A 23535-nucleotide genomic window follows, 5' to 3' on the forward strand; every position below is an offset into this window, starting at 1 on the left:
ACTGTCTGTCTCTAACACAGGGCCTCATTTTGTACTTATTGAACAGCATAGAAGTCGTCACATGGGGAAGGAATGGGATGTTTTACAGAAAACTTTTTTTAACTTCTTTATTGAAGCTTTGGGGGTTTCACAATATACATCCTAGCTCTGTTCACCTCCCAGTCCCATTATATTCCTCCCTCATGGTTTACAGAAATCCTTAACAGAGTTTTAGAAGCGATTAAATCACTGACTCTAACTCATCCCAACTAACCCAGACAGCAACCATCATTATTTACCAACCAGTATCCATTAATGGTTGCTTTCAGCCTTTATGGTAGATTTTAGGGAGTTGCTTTCAACTTCTACATTTTCTGCTTTCAGCATATGATACACATGCATTACTCGGGAAAGGAAGAGTAACTTTAAATTGTAGCTATGCTTTAGATTAAGTTGTAAAAGTTGATTTTCTGGGAAATCTGAGGCAGCGAAGTTTGATTGTTTGATTATTCTCTTAAAGGTAGGTTAAACAAAGAGGCTGTGTATACCTTAGGATATCAATCTTAAATGACCTCATGATGTGTCCAGATTTGAATTTTCTACTTCATGCTCCCTGTACCTTCCGTCCTGTCTGTTGAATGAGAAGTCCAGCCAAAAGTTCCAGTCTCTTTGTAAAGTAAGAGATATTTTCAGAATGTGGCATTATCGTACAAGGCAGCTGATCACTTCGGGTACTTGGTCAGGAAGCAGAGAGCCATGAATGCTAGCATTCAGTTGGAATGCTGGTGCTTAGCTTGCTTTTTATATTATTTTTTCTCTTTTATTTTTATCATTTTCCTATTTTTATTAGTCTGGAGCCCAGGCTATGAGGTGGTATAGTCCATATCTTCCCTCCTCAGTTAAACTTTTCCAGAAACACCTTCAGGGGTATTCTCAGAGGTGTGCCTCTTAGATAACTCCAAGTTTAGTAAAATTGACAGTGAAGGTCAACCAGAACAAGGTCACCCCATCAACTTAAGACCCAAACACATCACTTTAATCCAGAGCATTGCCCAAACCTCCCAAATGCCTGTAGCCATCTCATAACACACTTAGTTCATCTCAAAGAGCCCCCTAAGTCTTAACAGTTCTAATGTAGTTCAAAATCCCAAAGACCAAAATCTCTTCTGAAAATCAAAGCAATATCTATGAGCCAAACTCCTATAAAACCAAAAGGCAACTTATATACTTACAATATACAATGGCATAGAGTAAACATTCTCATTCTAAAAGATTTGTGACATAGCAAAGAAATAAGACTTAAACTCAACAAGTTATTTCTCCATGCGGCTCCATGTTTGGCATCTAAGGTTTTTAGTGACAGCATCTGGGCTCAAATAGGCTTGGATATCCTTCCCCTACTAATTCTGTTGATTGCACCTGTAACCTGTCTTGGACTGGTTCTATTCCACGCCTGTTGCTTTCCTTGGCAAACATCTCCAACATCCTGGAGTCTCCATTTCACCTTCATGAAATGGCCTGTCAGGGTTTCTTTTTGCAAGGAATCCAACCTTGTCATTGACTGTCAGTCCTTCATGGCTTTTGGAACCTTGGTGTAACACTCCATGACCACATAGCTTTTATACGCCTACAAAACTAGCACCAAGTCAATGACACTGACAAATTCTAATCTTTGAAATGTAGCCTGGCTCCTTCTACCCCAGCTCATATGGTCTCTGTATACCTTTTGCAGCCAAACCTGGTAAAACACATGCTTGGGTAGTTGTTTTCCAACAGGCAAACCCTTCATCAGCATTCTCTGTTCAAGTTCTTTTCTTTAAAATGAATTTAGATTCTCAAAAGTTGAAGCCATAAATGGATGGATAGGGTTTAGCTGGCCAGGGGCAGAAATATGTACCTTTCCATTCTTCCAGTATGAGCCCCAAAGCAGCATTGCTTGAACCACCTCTTACTTAACTTCATGACTAGATTATAAATTAGGCATATAAGCAGAAATGCATGATAATTAGATGGTTTGGTTGGACTCTTCTGGACATTCAGTAGTTTTCAGTTCCTTTTGGTTCCTAAATAATAGCTGTTCCAAAGGCCTACCTACCTTCTAACAGTTCTTGCTTTCTTGGGTATCTTACCCTTCTCCCCACCTTGAAGGTTGGACTTGGCAACTTCATAGACACTTCATCTTCTGCCTGTGTGCTTTCTGGATGCAGATGTTTTCTCTTCCTGTTCCTCTGTCTCAGAGAAAGTCCCTCCCTTTGTTGACCTCATATTTCATCCCTGGTAGCTCTGTCCCATCAATACACTTCCTCTCTAACATCAACTTTCCCTTTTCTCTGTGGTTTCCTCCTAATTTCTAGGCCATCCTATATTAAGCCTTCTTTTCTTATCTTGAAAAATACATACATTAACCTTTTGAATTCCTGGGTATTTCTTTTCTCTTTCCCTGATATGACATTTCTGTTTTATTCATTTTTTTCTTTCAGGCATGATCTCAGGTGTCCAGGCTGATATATAGTTGAGGATAATCTTTAACTCTTGATCTTCCTGCCTCTCCCTCCCAAGTGCTAGGATGGGATCAGAGGAGTACATCACTGCTCTGGTGTTATGCTATAGACAGAATTTAACCTAGGTCTTTGTGCATAAGGAGCAAGCACTCTACCAACTGAGATACATCCCCAGCCCTCCCTGGAAGTTCTTGAAGATATAGCTCATACATAGTCACTCTTTTATCATTGCTGTTTTGTTTTGAAAATAGATTATTTTTCTCACATAATATATGTTAATTATAGCTTCCCCTCTATCTACTCCTCCTAGATCCTCCCTCTACCTCCCCTCTCAACTATATCCACACTTTTATATCTCACTAGAAAACAAGCTTCTATGAGATGATTGTAAAACAAAGCAAAAGATAATAAAATATAATAAGATGAAGCAAAAACCAACACATCAATATTGGAAAAACAGAAGGAAATGAGCCCAAGAGAAGGCACACTCAAGACTCCCACAAAAATACTCAAGTAAAAGCCATAATATGTATGCAAAGGACCTGTAGAGTAAAAAGAGAAATATATATATATATATATATGTAAAAAATAATGAGATAATTTAAAAAAGGAAAGGTCTAATATGCCAATATGAGCCAAGGAACTTCCAGAGATGCCACTGAGTTTTCTGTGCTGGGCGTGCAGCCTCCTCTTAGAGCAGTTTGTTTTCCCAGTAAGACTCCCATTGAGGAAGTCTAAATTTTCATTTGGAAGTGATCAATTGGAGATTGCTTCTAGATTAGGGATGGGGCATGTATCCATCTCTTTTGATTCTTAAACCCTAACAGTCTGGCACATATCTTGATCAATCTGTTAGTGTGTCTTTCTCTGAGACATTGAACCTTCTGCCCAAGTTCCTAGTTTTCTCAGCCTTCAACTTCTTTGACGTTTGTTAATGCTGAGCCTTTTTTTAATCCAATATTTTTCCTTAAATTTTCAGCTTTCTCTATTTCCCCAAACCATTTGGATGTATTTTACACTATTTCACACTGCCTCTCAGGAGTAGCACTGTTGTCTGTCTGTTTTTCTGGCGTGGCTGTAGATGCTCAGTGGTTGGGAGTAACACCTCAGAATTCTGTAGAATGCTCAGCACAGAAATTTAGATGCTCAGGAAACATCAGTATTTGATTGACTGCAAACAAGTCAATTAAATAAAAGATCTGGAGCTTTTTGAACAAAAGAAATGGCCAAACAAGTCATTTCAGAAATAAACACTGCAAATACAAAAAGAAAGAAATTCTATGTTCTTGCATAATTATTCCCTTATAATAACTGAAAAGATTAGAGATTAAAGGAAGCTGCTAGAAGGAGTAAGAAAAAATTCATTTCTGGAATATCCTAATGTTTTTAAGTTTACTGTAGTTTAATGTACATAAGGCTAAATCATATATATATAAATTATATAGGTATAGATTTAAGTGATAGATATGTATATACATATTTATAATAATACAGTGAAGGCTCTAGAATATTTTATTCCACAAATTGCAAGTGTCTTATACTTTTACTTATTCCATTTCATTGCATCTGAAAATAGAAATGTCTGATTTTATTAAGAACTGACACATACAGGTCACTATTTATAGATTTATCTCTATAGTTATTCCATAAATCAAGGAAGAAAATGATTAACTTAGTGACAATCTCTCACTCACACTAGCCAAGCCTAGTTTATTCCCCTCCTAATTCCAAATGCAGTAACCTGACAAGTCCATCCTGAAAGTAGTGGGTAAAGCATTGTGGTCCAGCTGAAGAACTATGAGGAAAGTATGGGGAATTCCCTGCACATAGGAGCTTGTGACCTTTGCAAAATAGACCCAGCAATGGCTGCCTAGAAGATGTGAGTCCTAAACTCTATCATAAAACTCAGATGGATTCCTAGGGAAAGGCCTCTACATGCACAAAATCTCATTTGTCTAGCTATTGAGTTTCCAGCCAGCCTCTATTGACAATAGCAAAGTTAGGTTCCCTAGCAGATACACCCACATCAAGTGTATGGTGAGACCTCTCTGCTGAGCCATAATAGAAGCAATTTAGTTCCATATTGTTAATTCTTTATGCATCTGAAATATGATGAGCACTAATTCTAAATTTCCATTTTTGTAGATAAAAAGAAACAGCAAATGATCCAACAATCTACAACTTATTACAAATTATGATTCTAAGCATTATAATCATTATATTTATTATCCTTACTTCAGTGATAGGTCACAGTGTTCATTATTTCCTTATTATTCACCATGTTAATTCTTCTCCATTTGCTGAAGTGCTCTTGCACTACTTAGTGACTTACCATTTTGTGTTCCTTGTGAGTCTTGAGCATCAATATAGGTACTATAGGTTTTCTCAGGATTCTATCATCTTATATTCCTCCAACCCTTTGGGAAATTTTCGTCAGAGCATAAGATGCTTTGGACAGTGACTACCCACAAGCCCAGGGCTGATTTAATACATTCAAATTTGACAGCTTGAAGTAAATGACACAGGATGACATAGACATCTAAAAACTTACTGTTAATATTAATTTTCTGGCACTTTCCATAGCAGAGGCTGTAGCTCCTATAACTGATCACCGTAGCGTTCAGGAACCCCATAGTGCTTTGCCCTCATGAAAAGGGTTGGGCAGCTCCTTTCAATTTTTGGTACCCTGTCTAAGCACAACTCTACACAAAGCATCCTGGCACCAGAGTTCTCTCTCCATCTTGGGTGACTGTCAGTCACATTACACTGTGGAATTACAGACCTGAACTGTCAGAATTCTGGGCTAGCTGAACTAAAGAAGTAAACAATGGACCAATCCAGTCCTTTGGTAATGCTTCCTGCAGTGATTCCATCCTGCCAAGTTAATAGCAGAAGCCTAGTGTTATTCCCACCTTCACACGCCCTTGGAAGGTCCATGTGCGCTCGGGACTTACGGCTTCTGTTTCTGCTCAAGTCCCCACCCTCTCAGCCCAGCTGTGACTGTCACATTGCTTCACTGCACCCCCGTTCTCTCTCTACAGACACCAAGGACATGAGCGACTTTGAGAATGAAGGATTATTTGCCTTGCATCATCGCCGAGGAGCCATCAAACAGGCCAAAGTCCACCATGTGAAGTGCCACGAGTTCACAGCCACCTTTTTCCCTCAGCCCACGTTTTGCTCTGTCTGCCATGAATTTGTCTGGTACAATAACTTGGTAGTTTCCTCCCAAGCTTCAGGATATGCATGTTGTCACTGCCAGGCACTGTGTGCCCCACCATGAGGGAGTGTGAAGTACAGGCTGAGTATTGTAGAATGGTAGTCAGTGGGTTCACCAGAGTGATTCAACACAAGATTTTATAATATGGCTCTTGAAGAGGGAGATCCACTCCAGAAAGTGTCTTCTGTTAGCTTTCCCTGGCTATGACAAAATACCCATGGCTATCAATATTAAAGGAGAACAAGTTTATTTGGGCTCACAGCTTCAATAAAGGTTGCCTACCCATTGTATTTTAGACCTATGACAAGGCAAGACTTTGAGGTACTATGTAGCTGCTCAAGGCACCTTAAAACATCCAGGAAGAAAGAGAGGGGAGAGAAAACACCAGGGTCCCAGCATTCCTTCTAAGGGCATACTCCAGGGGCCTTAATTCCTTCTACCAGTTCCTACCTCCTGATGGTCCAAATATGATGACTGCCTGCTTCCAAAATATTAGCACATGGCTTTGGGGCATTTCAGATCCAAACCATAAGATTGCCCAATGGAATTTTGTTTCAGACTAAATGAGAGGCTGCTGGTATATGAGGGAAGGAACAGGTGAGGGAGTATTGTTATTGTAAGCAAAGCCATATCGTTTTATAGTCAACATCTTCATCATCCCAATAGCGCAACTGCTGCATTGCTGCACTCTGCACCCGGCAGTGCTAGCCCGCTGTAACAAATGGCTCAAATGAAGCTCTTGGGTGTCTTAGCCTTGGAGATCAGTGTAACCACCCAGCAAAAGCTACGGTAGAGTGGGAGTGAAATGATGCTTGTTTCTGCTCTCAACATCTGTGCCCGATAAGAGATGCCGGTCCCCTCAGGCTCCTGCAGAAACATTAATGCACAAGTTCCCACTTCATGGGAGTATCCTCAAGCCAGCAGATTAAAGTGAACCCTCACTAGCTGTTTTTCCTCTAGTCGCCCGCATCTCCTTTGTTTCCTTTGTTTCTAATCAACAGTGCAGTTCAGGAATCATCTTTATGTCAAGCTTTACGGGTAGTGGATATTCTCTGACTCTGAATGAGGAACTAAGATACTTCACAGATGAGTGCACTCATCTGTGTATAAACCAAGAGCGAGGCAGTGACTCACTCACTAATTAAACCAGACAGTGACTTCTTCAGGGAGGAAAATAGAAATTTATTGCTAGGAACTTGTGAGAGATTCTTCTTGGTCTGCTGTTGTAAGCAGTTTACTTGAAAATGCAAAGATGAGAAGAAACTTAATCTCACCTAATTGATTATAAAAATGTAAGTAAAGCAACGTAAACTTAAAATACCTTCTTGGTAAGTGACACACATGGGTTACTAATCAGAGGAAATCCTCTATGGTCTTAGGAGTATCTTGATCTCATTTACCTAAAGAATATTTCTGCTGCTAATGTCTACATAAATCTCACGTTGTTTTCTTACAGGGGGCTGAACAAACAGGGCTACCAATGCCGACGTAAGTACAAAGCAGTTCGATTGTATCCTCGGTGTTCTTTGAATGGAATTGTTCCTCCAGAAATTATTAATGGCCATTGTTTCTTTTTCAGAATGTAATGCCGCGATTCACAAGAAGTGTATCGATAAAGTGATAGCCAAGTGCACAGGGTCAGCTATCAATAGTCGAGAAACCATGGTACTGGCATATGTAGATTCCACTCTTTACTCTCTTCACTTTTCCCAGCAAATCAGACTGTCAGCCTCACTCTTAACCTCAGTAGATATCCAGAAACAGTGAGTTAAATGGGTACATGTTTTAGACAGTAATAGTTTGTTCTCTGGGTTATCTTTATTTCTTGCACATTCAAGGGGGCATTATCATCAGAGTTATGTTATTCATGTAAACCTGGAAATGTACTGTTCCATAGAAATAAAATGACAGCCATGTGTGTAATTTTAACCATTCAAGTAGCCACAGCAAAGAAGAAACAAACAGACAGGGTGTGATGCCATAGTACTGCAGTTCAGGGCACTGAGGCAGGAAAATTACAAGTTCAAGACCTGTTTGAGCTATAAAGTGAGTTCCAGGCCAGCCTGTGTGACTCAGTGAGACTCTGTATAAAAATAAAAAGTATAAAGCAGACTGGCAATATGGCTTAGTGGTAGTGTACTTGTCTAGCCTGTGAGAGGGCCTCACTTCGGTCCCCAGTGCTGCAAGAATAAAATCATCTAAAGACTAAACAAGTAAAATTCATTTTAATCATACATTTAATTGAACCAAGTCTAATGCTATTTCAATATGTAGTCAATATAAAATATTTTACTCTACTTTTCCTTACTGAGTTTCCTACTGTGTAATTTGCAAATGCTTCAATTCTAGCCCTCCATCCTACAGGTGTTCACTAACCCAGATCAAGAGTCTGAGTCCATTCTGCCACGTCTCAACATTCAGATGTCCCTAGATCCTGATCTAATGCTCATGATGGCACCATGCAATAGCAAATGAGTGTTTCCTTAGCTCCCACTTGAAAGAGGTGTTAGCATCCCCTCTTCCTGACATGGTCATCCCATCTGCCAAGACAGCTGTCTCAGACATCAGCTGTGGACTTCCTGGTCCTTGGCACATGCTTGGACACATACAGATGCCACAAGTGCCCCCACCTGGAAGAGCTGCAGGCTTCTTCACATCCCTCGGGAAGGTGGTAGGCAGTGTGTTGGTGCTATACGTGTTTTCATTACAATAGCTGTAAGTCACGCATCCAGGGGATTATCAGGAGTTGAGACCTAGGCACACATGTGCAGCCATGTCTTCTGTCATTCTTTCAGTTCCACAAGGAGAGATTCAAGATTGACATGCCACACCGATTCAAAGTCTACAACTACAAGAGCCCGGCCTTCTGTGAGCATTGTGGGACACTACTGTGGGGTCTGGCAAGGCAAGGACTCAAGTGTGATGGTGAGTGCAAAGGGGCCAGTGTGGGTCCTGTGCATCATGGAAGGAAGAGAGGCTCTAGAATGATGACCTCTGCATCCATCTTTATGTGCCCATGAAAATGGACACCACCTCCCTGGGACAATAGACTCACCCTGCCCCAACTCCATCTTCACATCCAAAGAGAGTGCACACTGCTGAGATTAAAGGTTTAGGTTTGATGGCTGATGGTCACAGTCAAGGTCCAATAGGTCATGGTTCAATAGGTCATGGTTCAGTAGGTCAAGGTCAAAGCTCAATATCTCAGAGTCAAGGTCAAAGATCCTGGCCCCACATTTCAATGTTATACTCAGTCCTGAAGTGAAAAGAAAGCATTCCTCTTTTGACTGGTCCTTCACTCTGACCCAATCTGCTATCTCCTTAGATTCTGGGCTTCACCATCTTAAGTCTAGTAGACTGAGTTGTATGGAGCCCCTGCCCTCCTCCTTAGTACCAGTTAATGATATTATTTCTGTTGCCCCATCAAGGATCAAACGTATGTATCCATTTGACTAGTGGATAGTAAGAGGAACTCTGGGACATTTGCTGCAGAACGCATCCTAAACTGTGGCTGTGAACTCCAAGTGCCCAGTAGAAACTGTGTCCAGGATCCTATCCCTTCCTCCGGTGTTTGGATTATAGCAGACCTAAGCTATAATTAGTATATATTATTTTATTTTTATTGTATTTCTATACATGCTACCATTCCCTGAAAGTGGAGTACTCAGACCTACACTGAAAAGAGAAACAAGGCATTCTTGATCTAAAACTCTTAAGTTTAAAAACTGAAATGCTTTAACTACAGAGTCATGAATGCCAAAATGTCTAACAGAGATTGACAAAGCACCTTGCCTTGCAGGTGGGAGAGAAGAAGGGGAGGCCTGGATGACTCACAAGACAATTTCTTATCACATAAAAAGACATTTCTGATGATGAACTATTAAATACATCAGCCTTTTATTTTACTCTTCAGCATTACTTATATTTTCTTCTCCTTTAAGATCTGGAGATGGCCTCCTAAAAGTGGAAGATCATCCTCTTCTGTCCCCCTTTCCTTACCTCAGTAGTGTTCATGTACATGGGGGCCTAAGAATGGCATCTTGGTGAAGGCAGGGAGAGTTGGGTTTACCCATTATTACCAGGGTAGTCACTGGCAGTCAGAGCTCACCTGAAGGATCCCTTGATGGGTCCCAAGGGCAACTTGTGTCCTTTTATACATATGCCTGTTTGAAAAAAACACTTTGGCATGCAAGATTTTGGAAACTATTATTAATTCGCATCCTAACCGTGTAAACAGAATAGCAAATGACAACACTCTCACTGCCTGCTGCTCCTGTGACCATCTCATAGTTGGGTTTCATCTCCCCGGAAGCTCGATGCCTACTTGCTAAGGCAGAGTTGATCTCCACAGCACAATTGCAAGCTTAGAATGTCCCTAAAGATTCCTTGGCATTATTTCACACTTCAGGCGCTTTGCTTTACTCTTTCTAACATTCTTTCCTTCCAATTCTATCCCCTCCCCCCTCCTACTGTCTGTATTTCATCCAGCTCCCTTCCCTCTTTTCTTTTATTCCTTCTCCTTTTTCCCCTTTCCCTCCCTTTTTTCCCTCCCCACTTGAACTTCCATTTTTGGTTTTTATATTCCCTAGCATTTTTGTTTTCTATATTCCCTAGCATTCCTGTTTCCTCCACCAAGCTTCATCCTCACTTCTTGACTCCTCCTCCTTTCCTCCAGTTATTGTTATCTCTCTCTCTTGGCCTCACTTTTACCTCCCTCCTCATTAGTCATCTTCTCTAGTGCCCTGCCTCCTAAGCCTCTACGCTGTCTTCCTTCTTTCTCCACAATAATTCCCATGAAAATAGTCATCAGAAGGGACTATTTGCGCTCACAGAGGTCAAGTGTCCACCTGATAGGTTAGTAAAAGACTCATGGTGTTACAATGGGAATAAAGGTCTTTCTTCCTGACTGAGCATCAGAGTCAAGCTTAGACCTGGCTACCATTTTAAGGAGCAAAGTAAAATAAAAATCCCCATGTACCTAATTCTCAACTGGTGTCTTACTTACATATCTATACTCCCATCACTTGGGAAATTGAGATAGGAGAATGTCCAGTTCAAAGCCAGCCTAGGCTACATAGCAAGACTCTGTCTCAACAGCAAAATAGAAGCCTTAAAACCTGTTAAACAAATCCAATGTAGTAATATCAACAATTGCAGAATTTTTACTGCCACTATTAAAGATTTTAAATATGCCTAAATGATTTTACTTTAAATGAATTTTTGTAGCAAATGAAACTTATTTATATGGATAATGTTTTATTTGTTTTATGATAAACTATCTAGAAAAATACAGACTATTGAAAAGGTGAAGGATATCAAAATTTAATCTTGATATTTTAAAGTTTACTTTTATCTTAAATTGTGTGTGTGTGTGTGTGTGTGTGCCTATGTCTGTGTCGGTGTCTGTGCATGTGAGTTCAAGTGTCAATGGAAGTGAAAGAAGGTATTGGGTCCCCTGGAGCTGGAGTCACAGGAGGCTGTGGGCTATAGGCAGGAGACTGTGAGCTATTTGACATAGGTGCTGAAAACTAAACGTGGATCCTTTACAAGAGCAGCAAGTGCTCTTAGCCACTGAGCCGCCTTCCAACCCCATCTAGATGTTTTAATATATGATGATGTAATAGATTATAATGATGAAAGAGAAGTTGTACTTGCTGAACTGAAGTCACTGTGTGAAACTCTTTGCATCTGACTGGCTAATAAGCAGTGAAGATTAAATTTGGGGTCTTAGCTGCCTAATTCTATTGGCGTGATGCTTAAGTACTTTGCTAGAAGCAAGTAGTTCCTGCAGTTAGAGCTGCATCTGCTGGAATGTGGAATCTTTATACTAGTTTTTGTTGACTGTAATGGTGATCTTTCAAAAGGAAATTTTTCTAAAAACTACTAGCATGATGCAATAGTGGTCTTTGCATAGACTCATGAGGACACACATACCCCTACAGACAAAAGGAGGAGCTCAAAGTCACAGGATGGTGTTTTATCAGAACTTGTGGATCATGGTGTTTGTAGCATCTAAGAGCTAGAAGCCTATGTAGACAGCATTTGGCCTGGAGAGAGAGAGAGAGAGAGAGAGAGAGAGAGAGAGAGAGAGAGAGAGAGAGAGAGAGAGAGAGAGAGAGAGAGAGAGAGAGAGAGAGAGAGAGAGAGAGAGTTGGAACTTTTTGTTCAAGTTCATGAAAGGGAGGTATGACCTGGAAGCACTATCCTCCCCACTCATGTACTGACCACTTTTCTTCCTTTTACTGTGGAAAACTAAAAACCACATCTGACAATACCTACAAAGATGAAGGTGTGCTTGCTCTCTTCCCTGAGCCTCCTTCTACTAACTATGCCACAGATGTAAAGTTAAGACATTAACTCATACATAAGAAACACCATTTTCTTCATGACCTTGATATTAGCTTAAGCACAATTCCTGTAATTAAGGTCTTCTGCCCTTCCTGTAATTGCATAATATCTGGAGTTGCATTGTTTGGGGGCTTGAAAACTGAGGTACAACCTCTATCCAGCTGTCTGGTTGATGTTGGATTCTCCATCTAAAACCCCAATGATGAAGTCTGTGACTTTCTTCTTATGCCTTATGTGGAAAGGTGTCTGATTTCATCAAATCTGAGGCCTATTGCCTAGGTCCAGGTCCTCTAGGGGAACTGCCCTAACTTCCCTGAGCACTGCAGTCCATCAAAAAGCTTCCTTCACCCCTGGGTCACAATTGTTTGATTGCCCTTCCAAAATGCCATCCAGTCTCTCGGTTCTGTTCACAGGAGACATCTGTTCCTGGATGTCCCCACTAGCCAGGGCTCAGTCTTGTGTTCTCATCCCATGGTCCCATCATCACCAGTCAGGAGGTTTATTAACAATGTCTATTCCTAAAGTGAGCCCATTTTCTCTGGGCCTCTTTCCTCCTGCCTACTCCTATCCCTTGATATGCACAAGCACCGCCTCATCCCTTATCTTTTTCCCTTCCTCAGGTTGAGGCAGCAGCTTGGGCTTCATCCCAAATAGTGGAGAAGCTTCGCCCAGTGCAACTAGGAAAGGGGATACTTAGTCTCCAGACTAGAATGGAAGGGCACCCTCTTCAAATATTTTCTAATCAATAGAACCATCAGTAGAACCAATATCAGCTTGGTGCTTCCATCCACGGCCCATCTCAGATGCAATACCAAGCACAGACTTTCTTCCCTAGAAGCGAGACTGTAATGCTTCCTCAAGAAGCATCCAGGGTTTCTTTCCCTGCTCCTCATAGACTGCTTTCTTCCTTTCAGCATGTGGCATGAACGTCCACCACCGATGCCAGACAAAGGTCGCCAATCTCTGTGGTATAAACCAGAAGCTAATGGCTGAAGCACTAGCAATGATTGAAAGCACCCAACAGGTGACACAGACAAGGGGCTGTTGAGTTCTCCCCGAGTCCACTCAACAAGGGCCACTCAAGTCCTTTGCTCTCTTACCCTGTCATCCCTACGCTACGGGAGGTCCCAGGTTGCCCTTCTGAATGCTTACCTCGATTTTTTTCAACCTCCTGCCCATATGGCCACCTTTGAGATGCATCTATGTGACTATAACATCTCAAACTTGTCATAGAATGAGCTGGTAGAGAAAAAGGGAATTCATTAAACTATTGGGAATTTACTGCCAGCTTTATATCCATATTTTAGGGCCATCTAAAAAGCTGGATGAAAAAAAACTGTTTACTAGAATCATCTACAGAATTGTCTCAGGACACTGAGTCTAGGTGACTTCTGCCTGGCTATTTACACCTTGTCATGGATTAAATTCCTCTCTCTCTCTCTCTCTCTCTCTCTCTCTCTCTCTCTCTCTCTCTCTCTCTCTCTCTCTCTCTCTCTCTCTGTGTGTGTGTGTGTGTGTCTCTATCTCTATCTCTATCTCTCTCTATCTCTCTCTCCTTTTGATTTTTCCAAGACAGGGTTTCTCTGTGTAGCTTTGTAGACCAGACTGGCCTCAAACTCAAAGAGATCCACCTGCCACTGCCTCACAAGTGCTGGGATTAAAGTTGAGCACCGCCACTACCTGGCTAACTCCCATCTCTTAAGAATGAATTCTCATTAAGGTTTGGCATTACCTTCTGTATAAGCTTGGTCATTGATCTTCCCTGCCCTTGCTTGTGATGGAATGGGGCTTGTATGGAAGATTCCAACTAGTCCTCTTGAGGTGTGCACGGGAGCTAAGCTCCTGCTGCTGATGCATTAAATGCTGCAGATGCTTGCAAGGCAAGGAGTCCTAAAAGCACTGAAGGGAAGAAAAGCTTTGACTGCCCTGCCCATTCAAAAGTCTTAACATGTCTTTTGTCCTCAAGGACTGTGCAGGATGCTTTCTGTGGGTGGGAGACGGTGGCAACAACCGATGGTTGGGTTGTCTGACGCTGTTTGTGTTCTAGGCTCGCTCCTTAAGAGATTCAGAACACATTTTCCGAGAAGGCCCAGTTGAAATTGGTCTCCCGTGCACCATCAAAGATGAAACCAGGCCACCATGTGCACTGACACCTGGGAAAAAAGGTAGCTATCACTGTGGTTGACTGTCAGGCAATGTCAGTCATTTGTCATGATCAACTTGACACTGTGTTCTCTAGATTTGAGTTCTTCATGTGCCTAGTCAGGTAGGCTTCCTTTTTCTCTATGTAAAGAGTACAGGTGCAACTACCAACTTTGAGGTCCCTGCCCTTTTTTTCCTTATTTTTTCTTTTTGAAAATACATTCATTTCTCACACAATATATCCTGATTACTGATTCTCCTCCTTCTACTCCTCTTTTTTAAGAGTAAAACCAAACTATGTCTAACTAAGAGTTCTTTGTGAGGGGGTTGCTGGTGGAAGGGTTCTAGAATGTTACTTCCTATTCATGTTAAGGGTTTTACAGACATTAATCTTCTGTAAAGCAAGATGAGGACAGAACCTCAGTGCTGTTGGTCTGCACCTTTGTGACTCTCCTGTGAGATTCAAGACAGGAAGGAAAAGAAACAGGTCCTAAGTCTTGACCTTTGTCATGTGCCTTCTGCTTGAATATAGTTCGATGGGAAATGCAGCTACATCATTCTAGGAACTGCATCATATCAGCAAACAGTATAAAATATGTTCTTTGGACTTAAAGAATATTAAATAATATTAAGGACTGGGGCAATAACTGCATTGGTATTGTAAGTACAAGGACCTGAGTTCAATGCCCCAAATTGACATTAAAAAAACAAAACTGTACATGGTGGTATTTATTTGTAATCCCAATAGTGGGCATAGGTGGAGACAAGTGGATCCCTGGGTTCCACTGCCAACCAGCCTTGCCTAATTGGCATGCTCTGTGCCAACGAAGAACCCTTTCACAAGAAATAAGGTAGATAGTGCCTGATGAATGGCAGTTGATGCTGACCTCTGGCTTCCATGTGTATGTACACACACACACACGCACACACACATACGTGTACCCACACATTTGTGTACCCCCTCATTTACACATGTGCCCACACACACAGCAAAAATATTAATGACAATATTTATAAGGGAGGGACTCCTAAAAACATTTTGCTTTGCTTCTTCTGGCATCATACAAGGACAAAACTGACATAAAAATTTTAAAGAGAGATGAAATTCCATCTTGAAAGGATTTGAAAGCAGCAAAGATCAGTCTCAGTGATGCTCAGTGAAGAGAGCATCTTGCCTTGAAGACCACAGTGTGTAATGTGGTTCAGATCTTTAACATCCTCTGCTAGATTCCATGTTCTCAGAGCTCACATTCTTGTTAATGGAAAGTGATGTCACTGTGTCTGGGAGCCACACAGACTGAAGAAATCCCTTTTCCTCAGATTAGTGAAAAGTCCTGTTTCCCCATGACCTGAAATTACTAAAAGTTCTCTCTCTTTCTCATACATAGCCTTTGATTGAGTCCAGCCTTTCTTAAGTTAGACCATGTCTCAAGCTATTGGCTAGATACAGAGACACAGTCCATACCCGAAATGCCAGATTTACAGAGAGGTGGAGAGGAGTTAAACTGAATTAGATGGAATCTCAGAATGAGACACGGAAGAAAGAAGGCAGGCGGGTGTCCCAGTAACTACAATAAACTTACCCATTCGCGTTTAACAACCGATTTGCCATTTGCAGAGCCCCAGGGAATTTCCTGGGAATCCCCTTTGGATGGGATGGATAAAACGGACCATCCTGCCGAACCTGCAGTGAACGTGCAAAGAGCCTCTCTGCAGCTGAAACTGAAGATTGATGATTTTGTCCTGCACAAGATGTTGGGGAAAGGAAGTTTTGGCAAGGTATGCTACCAAGGATTTCAGACTAACGCCCCCAGTAGGCGATAGTAAATTCCTAGAACCAGATGGTGTGGATGCATGCCGAGAGATCACCCCCAATGTGTTGTGAGAGAACAGAGAGCATCCAGCATTACTAGGGAGCAGAGTGACTGGATGGAAATAGCAGCCTCTGTGTCCTATGGACCTTTGGCCCCAGAGCCATTTGCTTTGATCCACACACATCACATGCTCTTGAGTTTGACGTCTTTGAACACTAAAGAGTCGGGGACGTGGCCATTTCCTGTTCACACTGGTTGTTTTGTTGTCAGGGTTTTTTTTCATTGCTTCTTCCCCATGCCTAGAGTATTGCCAGAGAGTGACCTCGGTTAACCTTAAATACCCATTTAAAGGCCCATCCCCGTATTCATACTCTAAAGTGCTAGAGCCAAGATTTCCCCTTGACCCAAAGAAGGGAAGCGGAGAGACAGTTCAGACACTACCACTGTAGTTCCAGAAAGTCTTAGAAGATGTACCTTGGAGAAAGCCCCCCTTCCCTATCCTTCCTGCCACTCACAGGCAGGGGTAGGGGAAAAGCTTGTCTCTGTCAGTCAGAGAGAACAAGTACAGAATGAGGAGAAGAAAAGGAAAAAACGAGAGAAAGGAGAGAGATGAAGAGAAAGCAGTTATCCTCAGGGTTGGGAGACAGCTGGTGAAGCACCTGAGATGCAAGCTGAAGGGCCTGGGTTCAGTTTCCAGAACCCACATAAAAAAGCCAGGTTTGTGGGCACGTGCTTGTCATCCAAGCACTGGAAAGAAAGAAACCAGAGGATGCCTTGGGCTCGCTGGCCAGCCACCCTAGCCAATTTAGTATGTCCCAAGGAAGCAAAAGACACTATCTCAAAAAAAAAAAAAAGACAACAACTCCAGAGGAACAGCATGAGACTGACCTCTAGCATGTGTGCATACACATGCACACACACACAAACACACTCCACAGCATGCATGCACACATGTGCACACACACATATCCCACAGCATGCATGTGCACACATTCAAACACTCGTACTCTCAAAGAAATTTCAACTGTCGTGACAACAGAAAATTTCCAAGTTAATGATTATAAATAGGGATGTTATAGAATATGGGCTTCCAGTATCTTAGACATTACAGCTATGTAATTTATTACCAGAGCTCCTAACTGTTTTTAAAGTTTAGATGGAACTCTTAGAAAATTTTTTATCAAAGGCCACTATTCCACTACTGTGGGAATCCAAAGACAGCTTACACGAAGTACCTGCTGACCAGACTTTGGCAGCAATGTCTACCCAGTTTATATAACAATTATCAGGTTCAAGTGCACCCGAGCCTCCACCATGGCTGAATAATACTGCATTCCAGTATGTTTGCATTTGAACACTAATGTATTTTCTTTTCATAAAACTTACTCTGCCCTGCAAATGGTCGATGGGATTCATGAATCCTTTTCAGTTCCCCAATAATACGAACCACAACAGCTCATTCGGTGTTAATCTGAGTGCAATAGGCAATTTTATAGCCAGACTTTATTATCATTTAGCAGCAATTAGCATGCAATTATAACCTGATATGAAAAATTGAAAGGGCATTATGTAGATGGCAATTGCCTTCTCGGCTCTTAGCTCATGTGTGGTTTTAGGATGCTTTACTAAAACAAACAACTAACTACCTATAGAGTACTTTAGTTAATGAAATGTTTGTCTTTCTTTGTTCCTATGGGAATTTCTACATTTGAACAAGGTTAATACGCTAAACATACATGGCTCGGCAAGTATCCCTCGAGACCTCCTGGGCTGTAGGTAGCGTCTCACTCTGTGCTAATGCATGGTACCCTTTTTACACTGAGATGCTGAGCCCTGCACATTGAGAAGGGGGAAACCCAGCTGACCCATTTCTCTTTCTCAGAGTACTAAGAGTTCTCAAGAACTTAGATTTCATCATTCTTTTGGCTCTGTGGAAAACATGGCTTCTAACCAAAATGGTAGTCTGCTATTGTTTTCAATCTGCTTTTAAGCCAATGCTAGCAAATTACTTTTTTTCTGGAGATAATGAACACCATTTGTGAGTCTGAGTTCTCATCCAAGCTCCAATCAATCTACCAAGTCAGCTATCAGAGGCAACTGTGTATCTCTTTTAAAACAAAACAAACAAACCCACAAGGTTTCGTGTGGTCCAGGCTGATCTCAAACTCACTGCACAGCAGAAGAACCACCTCCAACTCCTGATCTTTCTGCTTCCACCTACCCAAAACTGAGATTACAAGATTGCAGACCATGCCTCATTTATGTGGTGCTGAGTATTGAGCGCGTGGCTTTCTGCATGCTAAGCAATCATGCTACCAACTGATCTACATTCCCAGCACTGCATGAATAGTGCCATTTTAAACATAGACCCTTGCATTTTCAGTTTGGCACATTGATTTTGACATTTTCTAAAAGTCAATTAAAAAACAAATGATAAGGGTTTTTGTAGCTCTCAGGGCTAGGGAGATGGTTCTGTCCTTAAGAATATGTGTTGCTCTTACAAAGGACAGGAGTTCAATTCTTAGCACCCACATCTGGCAGCTCACTGCTGCCTTTAACTCCAGTCCCAGGGTATCTGACGCCCTCTTCTGTCCTCCTTGCACACTTGAAACACATGCCCATACTCACACACACACACACACACATATACAAACACACACACCACACATTAATATAAATTAAAACTAACATATAAACTATAAAATAATAAAACAGCTCTAATAACTCTCATTTAGAAAGCATTTTATAACTTATAAATCACTTTACTTCATCATGTCTCATTTGGAGGTCACCATAGTCCTGTAATCAGTGAATGAATAAGCCAAAGCCCAGGGAGGTCAATGGCTTTGCTCAAGTGCTCATAGCTATATAAATGTCATGTCCTTCCAACTGCCAAGAGTCCTCTCCTGTCTCCTTCACAAGTCTAAAGTTCTTTTAAGCCCTCCATTATATGTCATCTGGCGTCTGTTAAACGTATGAGACAGGAAATCAAATGGGAAAAACTCTGTGGTTAGATCCCCTGAATAATTCCATGAACTTGAGCAAGTTATACTATGAACTCAGGGATATTATTATCTTTATTATTATCATTAATAATAATGCAGTGTTCAGAACTGTGAATTCTGAGTTCTATTATGTAACACAGGACAGTCTCAAACTCACCATGCAGCCGAAGATGATCTTTAATTCTGATTTCTTCTTCCTTCTTTCACATAACATATTTGGAATGCCTAACATATTTGGTTCATAAGGTGCTGGGGACTTTCATGCATTAAGAATAACCTTCCAAAATGACTGGTGATGGTGCATGCCTTTAATCCTAGCACTTGGGAAGCAGAGGCAGGCAGATCTCTGAGTTCGAGGCCAGGCTGGTTTACAAAACTAGTTCCAGGAAAGCCAATGCTACACAAAGTAACCCTGTTTTAGAAGAAGAAGGAGAAGGAGAAGGAGAAGGAGAAGGAGAAGGAGAAGAAGGAGAAGGAGAAGGAGAAGAAGAAGAAGAAGAAGAAGAAGAAGAAGAAGAAGAAGAAGAAGAAGAAGAAGAAGAAGAAGAAGAAGAAGAAGAGGGTCTTCCAAATTAATAACAGTTTTGTGAAACCCTTAGAAAGGTAGAATAATCATAGGATGATGTGAAACTCCTAAGTGACATCCTAAACAGACACAATCCAGGACTGAAACTGAATATGCATTAATAATAACCTTTCAAATGCATGACACTTTTGTGAAACCCTTGGAAAGGTAACATGATCTGAAACTCTTAAGTGACAACCTAAACAGTGAGACATTATCCAGGACAGAAACCAAAGGCCATTCTTGTCCCACCCAGCCCAGATCTCTCCTAACCCTGCTCTGTTTCTTCTTTAATGCGTGGACATCCATATCCTGAAACCAAGTTGCTGTCTCTCTTCCTTTTAGGTCTTCCTAGCGGAGTTCAAGAGAACCAATCAGTTTTTCGCGATAAAGGCCCTAAAGAAGGATGTGGTGTTGATGGATGATGACGTTGAGTGTACCATGGTGGAGAAGAGAGTTCTATCCTTGGCGTGGGAGCATCCATTTCTAACACACATGTTCTGCACCTTCCAGACCAAGGTACGCTTTTGTTACACTCTAGGAGTCCTAATCCGGTTCCTTTTCTCTGCCAGTTAAAAAATTTAAAGACTCAAAAAGTCCGAAGAGCAACACATAGCAGCAGCAAAATTTCAAACCCAGCAGGCAGAAGAAAGGCTTTACCGGGGCTGGGAAAACAGGCATGTGCAGACACGCTGAGAAAAAGGCCCTCTGCAAAAAGCAGAAAGGGGACTGGGAAACCGAAACCCCAGACTCTTCTCAAGACTTGCAGTTTTTTAACTCTCCGAAGGGTTTTTCCTCCTCTGATTTAGGGTTAGTCAGTTCCTTGTGTAAACTGCTGTGTAAACATGTCCTGATCGAGTCTTGAACTTGTTGAGTCAGTCCATCAGCAGAGGACTTCAGGGGGAAAAGCCCACAGGACCTTTGTCTTAAGCGTCCAGGCTTTTGTCTCAGGTCAAGAAGTTGAAGAGGAGGCCAGCCACCTTGGAAATTCCTAGCCATGACTCCTCTCCCTGTCTGTCTGCCTCCCAGGGAGTCCTGTAATTCCTAGCCTCTCACTTTCTGCTCAGGCACACTTCCTCTCCCCTTAGACTTATCCCAAATGTTGCCCTCTAGTGGCACCCACATGCAGGGAAGTGGGATTGTTGTCTCCACATTTTTCTTACCTCTCAGCCTGTCCTCCATAGGTCCATCTCAAAATAGGCTAGAATTGTAAATGTGTGTTGGGAGAGACACTTGCTTCCAGATCTGTTTCAATGCACATCATTTATTGATTTAATTTGTACAGGAACGAGGCTCCTACACAGTATCCACTCTTTAGTCTACTGGACATGTATTTAAAGGGGCAGAAAAAAAAAAAGGGAAAACAGATAAAAATGTATGATCTCCATTACTGTCCCTTTAAAGGCTATCAGGAAAGGTGGGTGTTCTTATGAAGTTCGTGGGCAAGAAAGCTGAAATAAGTTGCACACAGGTCAGCATTGACACTAAATCCTGGCTCTCCCTTATGCTGATTTTCAACAGAAGCTGTTCCCATCCCCCAGGAGTTCTGCCCCTGTCACGTTTTCTCTTATGAACAGAAACTCGATTATTTTTTCTGACTCATATTGTTTTTAGAGAATTTGGGAGACTCTCAAAAATTTATAATCCTACCCTGGATAGACTCATCATGAGTACTCTGAAATCTATCATTCTAGATTTTCCCTCACTCCCCTGAGTTCCTTCAAATAAGTACCAATTCACTGTACATACCTGCCAATCGAAAATGTCCCATTTTCAACACTTTGTTGTATTCATTTTCTCAAATATGTGACTATTCCTCCACATAAACAGATTAAAACAAAGACTTCCTGAGCATATCCTATGTCTGAAGCACTAAACCAAAAACATTCCATACTTTACAAGGCAATACTGACACTGTTACCAGGAAAATTGGGCCTTCGTCTCATTAAAACAATTTTGCCGGGTGGTGGTGGCTCACACCTTTAATCCCAGCACTCGGGAGGCAGAGATGGGTGAATCTCTGTGAGTTCGAGACCAGCCTGATCTACAAGAAAGAGCTAGTTCCAGGAGAGCCTCCAAAGCCACAGAGAAACCCTGCCTCAAGAAAAAAAAAAATCAACAAAAAACAAAACAAAACAAAACAAAAAAAGAATTCTAAAATGCCTCAGAAAAAAGCACAAGGGCCAGTTTAACAGTCTTTGAAAGAAAAACAGCATGGCAGGCAAACTGTAAATTTTAGCAGTTGCCTATAGAAGGGAGATGGGGAAGAAGAGAGGAAGTCATGTGGGAACAAGAGATAGTTTATTCTGGAACCAAATTTGAGTGACCGTGGCCCAGGAAGCAAGGAGCCTGGTTAATGTTCCCAACAAAGAAACAAATTCATGAATCAAGGCATTTAAAAAAAAATACAGTGATGGAAACAACAGAGAGGTGGTTACAGCAAAAGGAGGGGTGTGTGGAATGTCTCCTGGAGGCCTCAAATGCTACCGGACAGCATTCCCTGCCCTTCCACTGGTGGAGAACAGAGTTTTGTGAAGTTAACACATTTGCAAAAGCTTGTATCTGTTTGTCAGCATGTTAAGTTCAATGCCAATGTGGATAAGCAAGATAGCCCCAAAGACATTTTAATTAGGCTATCAGCTCAACTACATGCCCAACTCTCCATAGTCACTGAAGTTCTCGTTGTTTGGTTATTAGTGATTTAACAATGAATGTCAGCAAGCATGGGCAGAAGGGGAATTTGGCTTCAGGGAATGAGAAATGCCTAGGGAAAGCATCAGGACAGTGTCTGAGAGAATATGAGGAGGGAGAAGGAAAATAAAGCCGGGCGTTGGTGGCGCACGCCTTTAATCCCAGCCCTGGGGAGGCAGAGGCAGGCGGATCTCTGTGAGTTCAAGACCAGCCTGGTCTACAGAGTGAGTTCGAGGAGAGTCTCCAAAAAACAATACAGAGAAACCCTGTCTCGGGGAAAAAAAAAAAAAGGAAAATAATGCTTTTCTGAATTGGGACTAAGGAAAGAGAGCAGGCTCAGCAGTGACACAGGCCAGAAGTCCTGCAGGCCACTGCATAGGAAGGGCCTTCTGAAAGGAAAAGTTGGTCACCTGTCCTCCCCACTTCCCAGCGTGGCTTCTTGATGAATCAGACTTCTGGGGTGGCAGGGCTCCTGACCAGGTGGCTGACAACAGACACAGCTGGATTAAGTCTCAAAAAGAAAACAGTATTCTGGCGATGTTTGGGGTAGTGAGAAGGTCAGCTCTCCACCTGGGGCCAGAGGTAGGAGTTAGATTCCATTTCTTTGACCAGGAAGAAACAGCTTTCCCTTAGTGAACCCCGCAAAGCCCACATGCCTCCACCTTTTCATATGGTGATCTAAAGCCTAAGGACGGTCTTCATTTTCTAGCATTACCAGGAAGACAGGAGGTGGGCTCCAAAGTCACGCACAAGGGGGGTCAGTCCTCAATTCCTCAAAGCCTGATAATGCCAACCTAGCTGCCTGGCAACAGCTCTAAGCTTATTGTATTCAGTCGGAATACAGACCTGAAGAGGCAGATCAGGAAGAAACTAGATATTAGAATTTGAAAGGCGGGGGGGTGCACGCCTTTAATCCCAGCACTCCAGAGGCAGAGTCTGGCAGGTCTCTGTGAGTTCGAGGCCAGCCTGGTCTACAAGAGTTAGTTCCAGGACAGCTTCCAAAACAATACAGAGAAACTCTGTCTCGAAATAACAAAACAAAAAACAAAAACAAAGAATTTGAAAGGCAGAAAGGACAGGAACTTGGGCATGGCAGGTATGGGGATGTGGATAGTTCTCATGTTGTGGTGACTCCCAATGATAAAGTTCTTTTGTTACTACTTCATCACTGTAATTGTGCTACTTTTATGAAACATAATGTAAATTTCTGATATGTGGGATATCTAATATGCAACTCCTGTGAAGGTGTCATTTGGGCCCCAAAGGGCTA

General features: G+C 41.9%; 1 protein-coding gene across 3 annotated transcripts in view; it reads left to right on the forward strand.

Moving 5' to 3' along the window:
- Prkcq (protein kinase C theta) overlaps nt 1–23535 on the forward strand; it is a 136454-nt gene that overhangs the window by 60656 nt on the left and 52263 nt on the right. For all 3 annotated transcript variants that reach the window (XM_005071722.4, XM_040755536.1, XM_013114617.3), the window contains 8 exons: nt 5522–5684; nt 7157–7188; nt 7280–7365; nt 8496–8625; nt 12963–13072; nt 14096–14213; nt 15809–15969; nt 19920–20093. In XM_005071722.4, coding sequence (XP_005071779.1) covers nt 5522–5684; nt 7157–7188; nt 7280–7365; nt 8496–8625; nt 12963–13072; nt 14096–14213; nt 15809–15969; nt 19920–20093 — 974 coding nt within the window. The remainder of the gene's footprint in view (nt 1–5521; nt 5685–7156; nt 7189–7279; nt 7366–8495; nt 8626–12962; nt 13073–14095; nt 14214–15808; nt 15970–19919; nt 20094–23535) is intronic.

This window comes from Mesocricetus auratus, unplaced genomic scaffold (assembly GCF_017639785.1).
Source record: "Mesocricetus auratus isolate SY011 unplaced genomic scaffold, BCM_Maur_2.0 Super-Scaffold_100013, whole genome shotgun sequence".
Taxonomy (NCBI): Eukaryota; Metazoa; Chordata; class Mammalia; order Rodentia; family Cricetidae; genus Mesocricetus; species Mesocricetus auratus.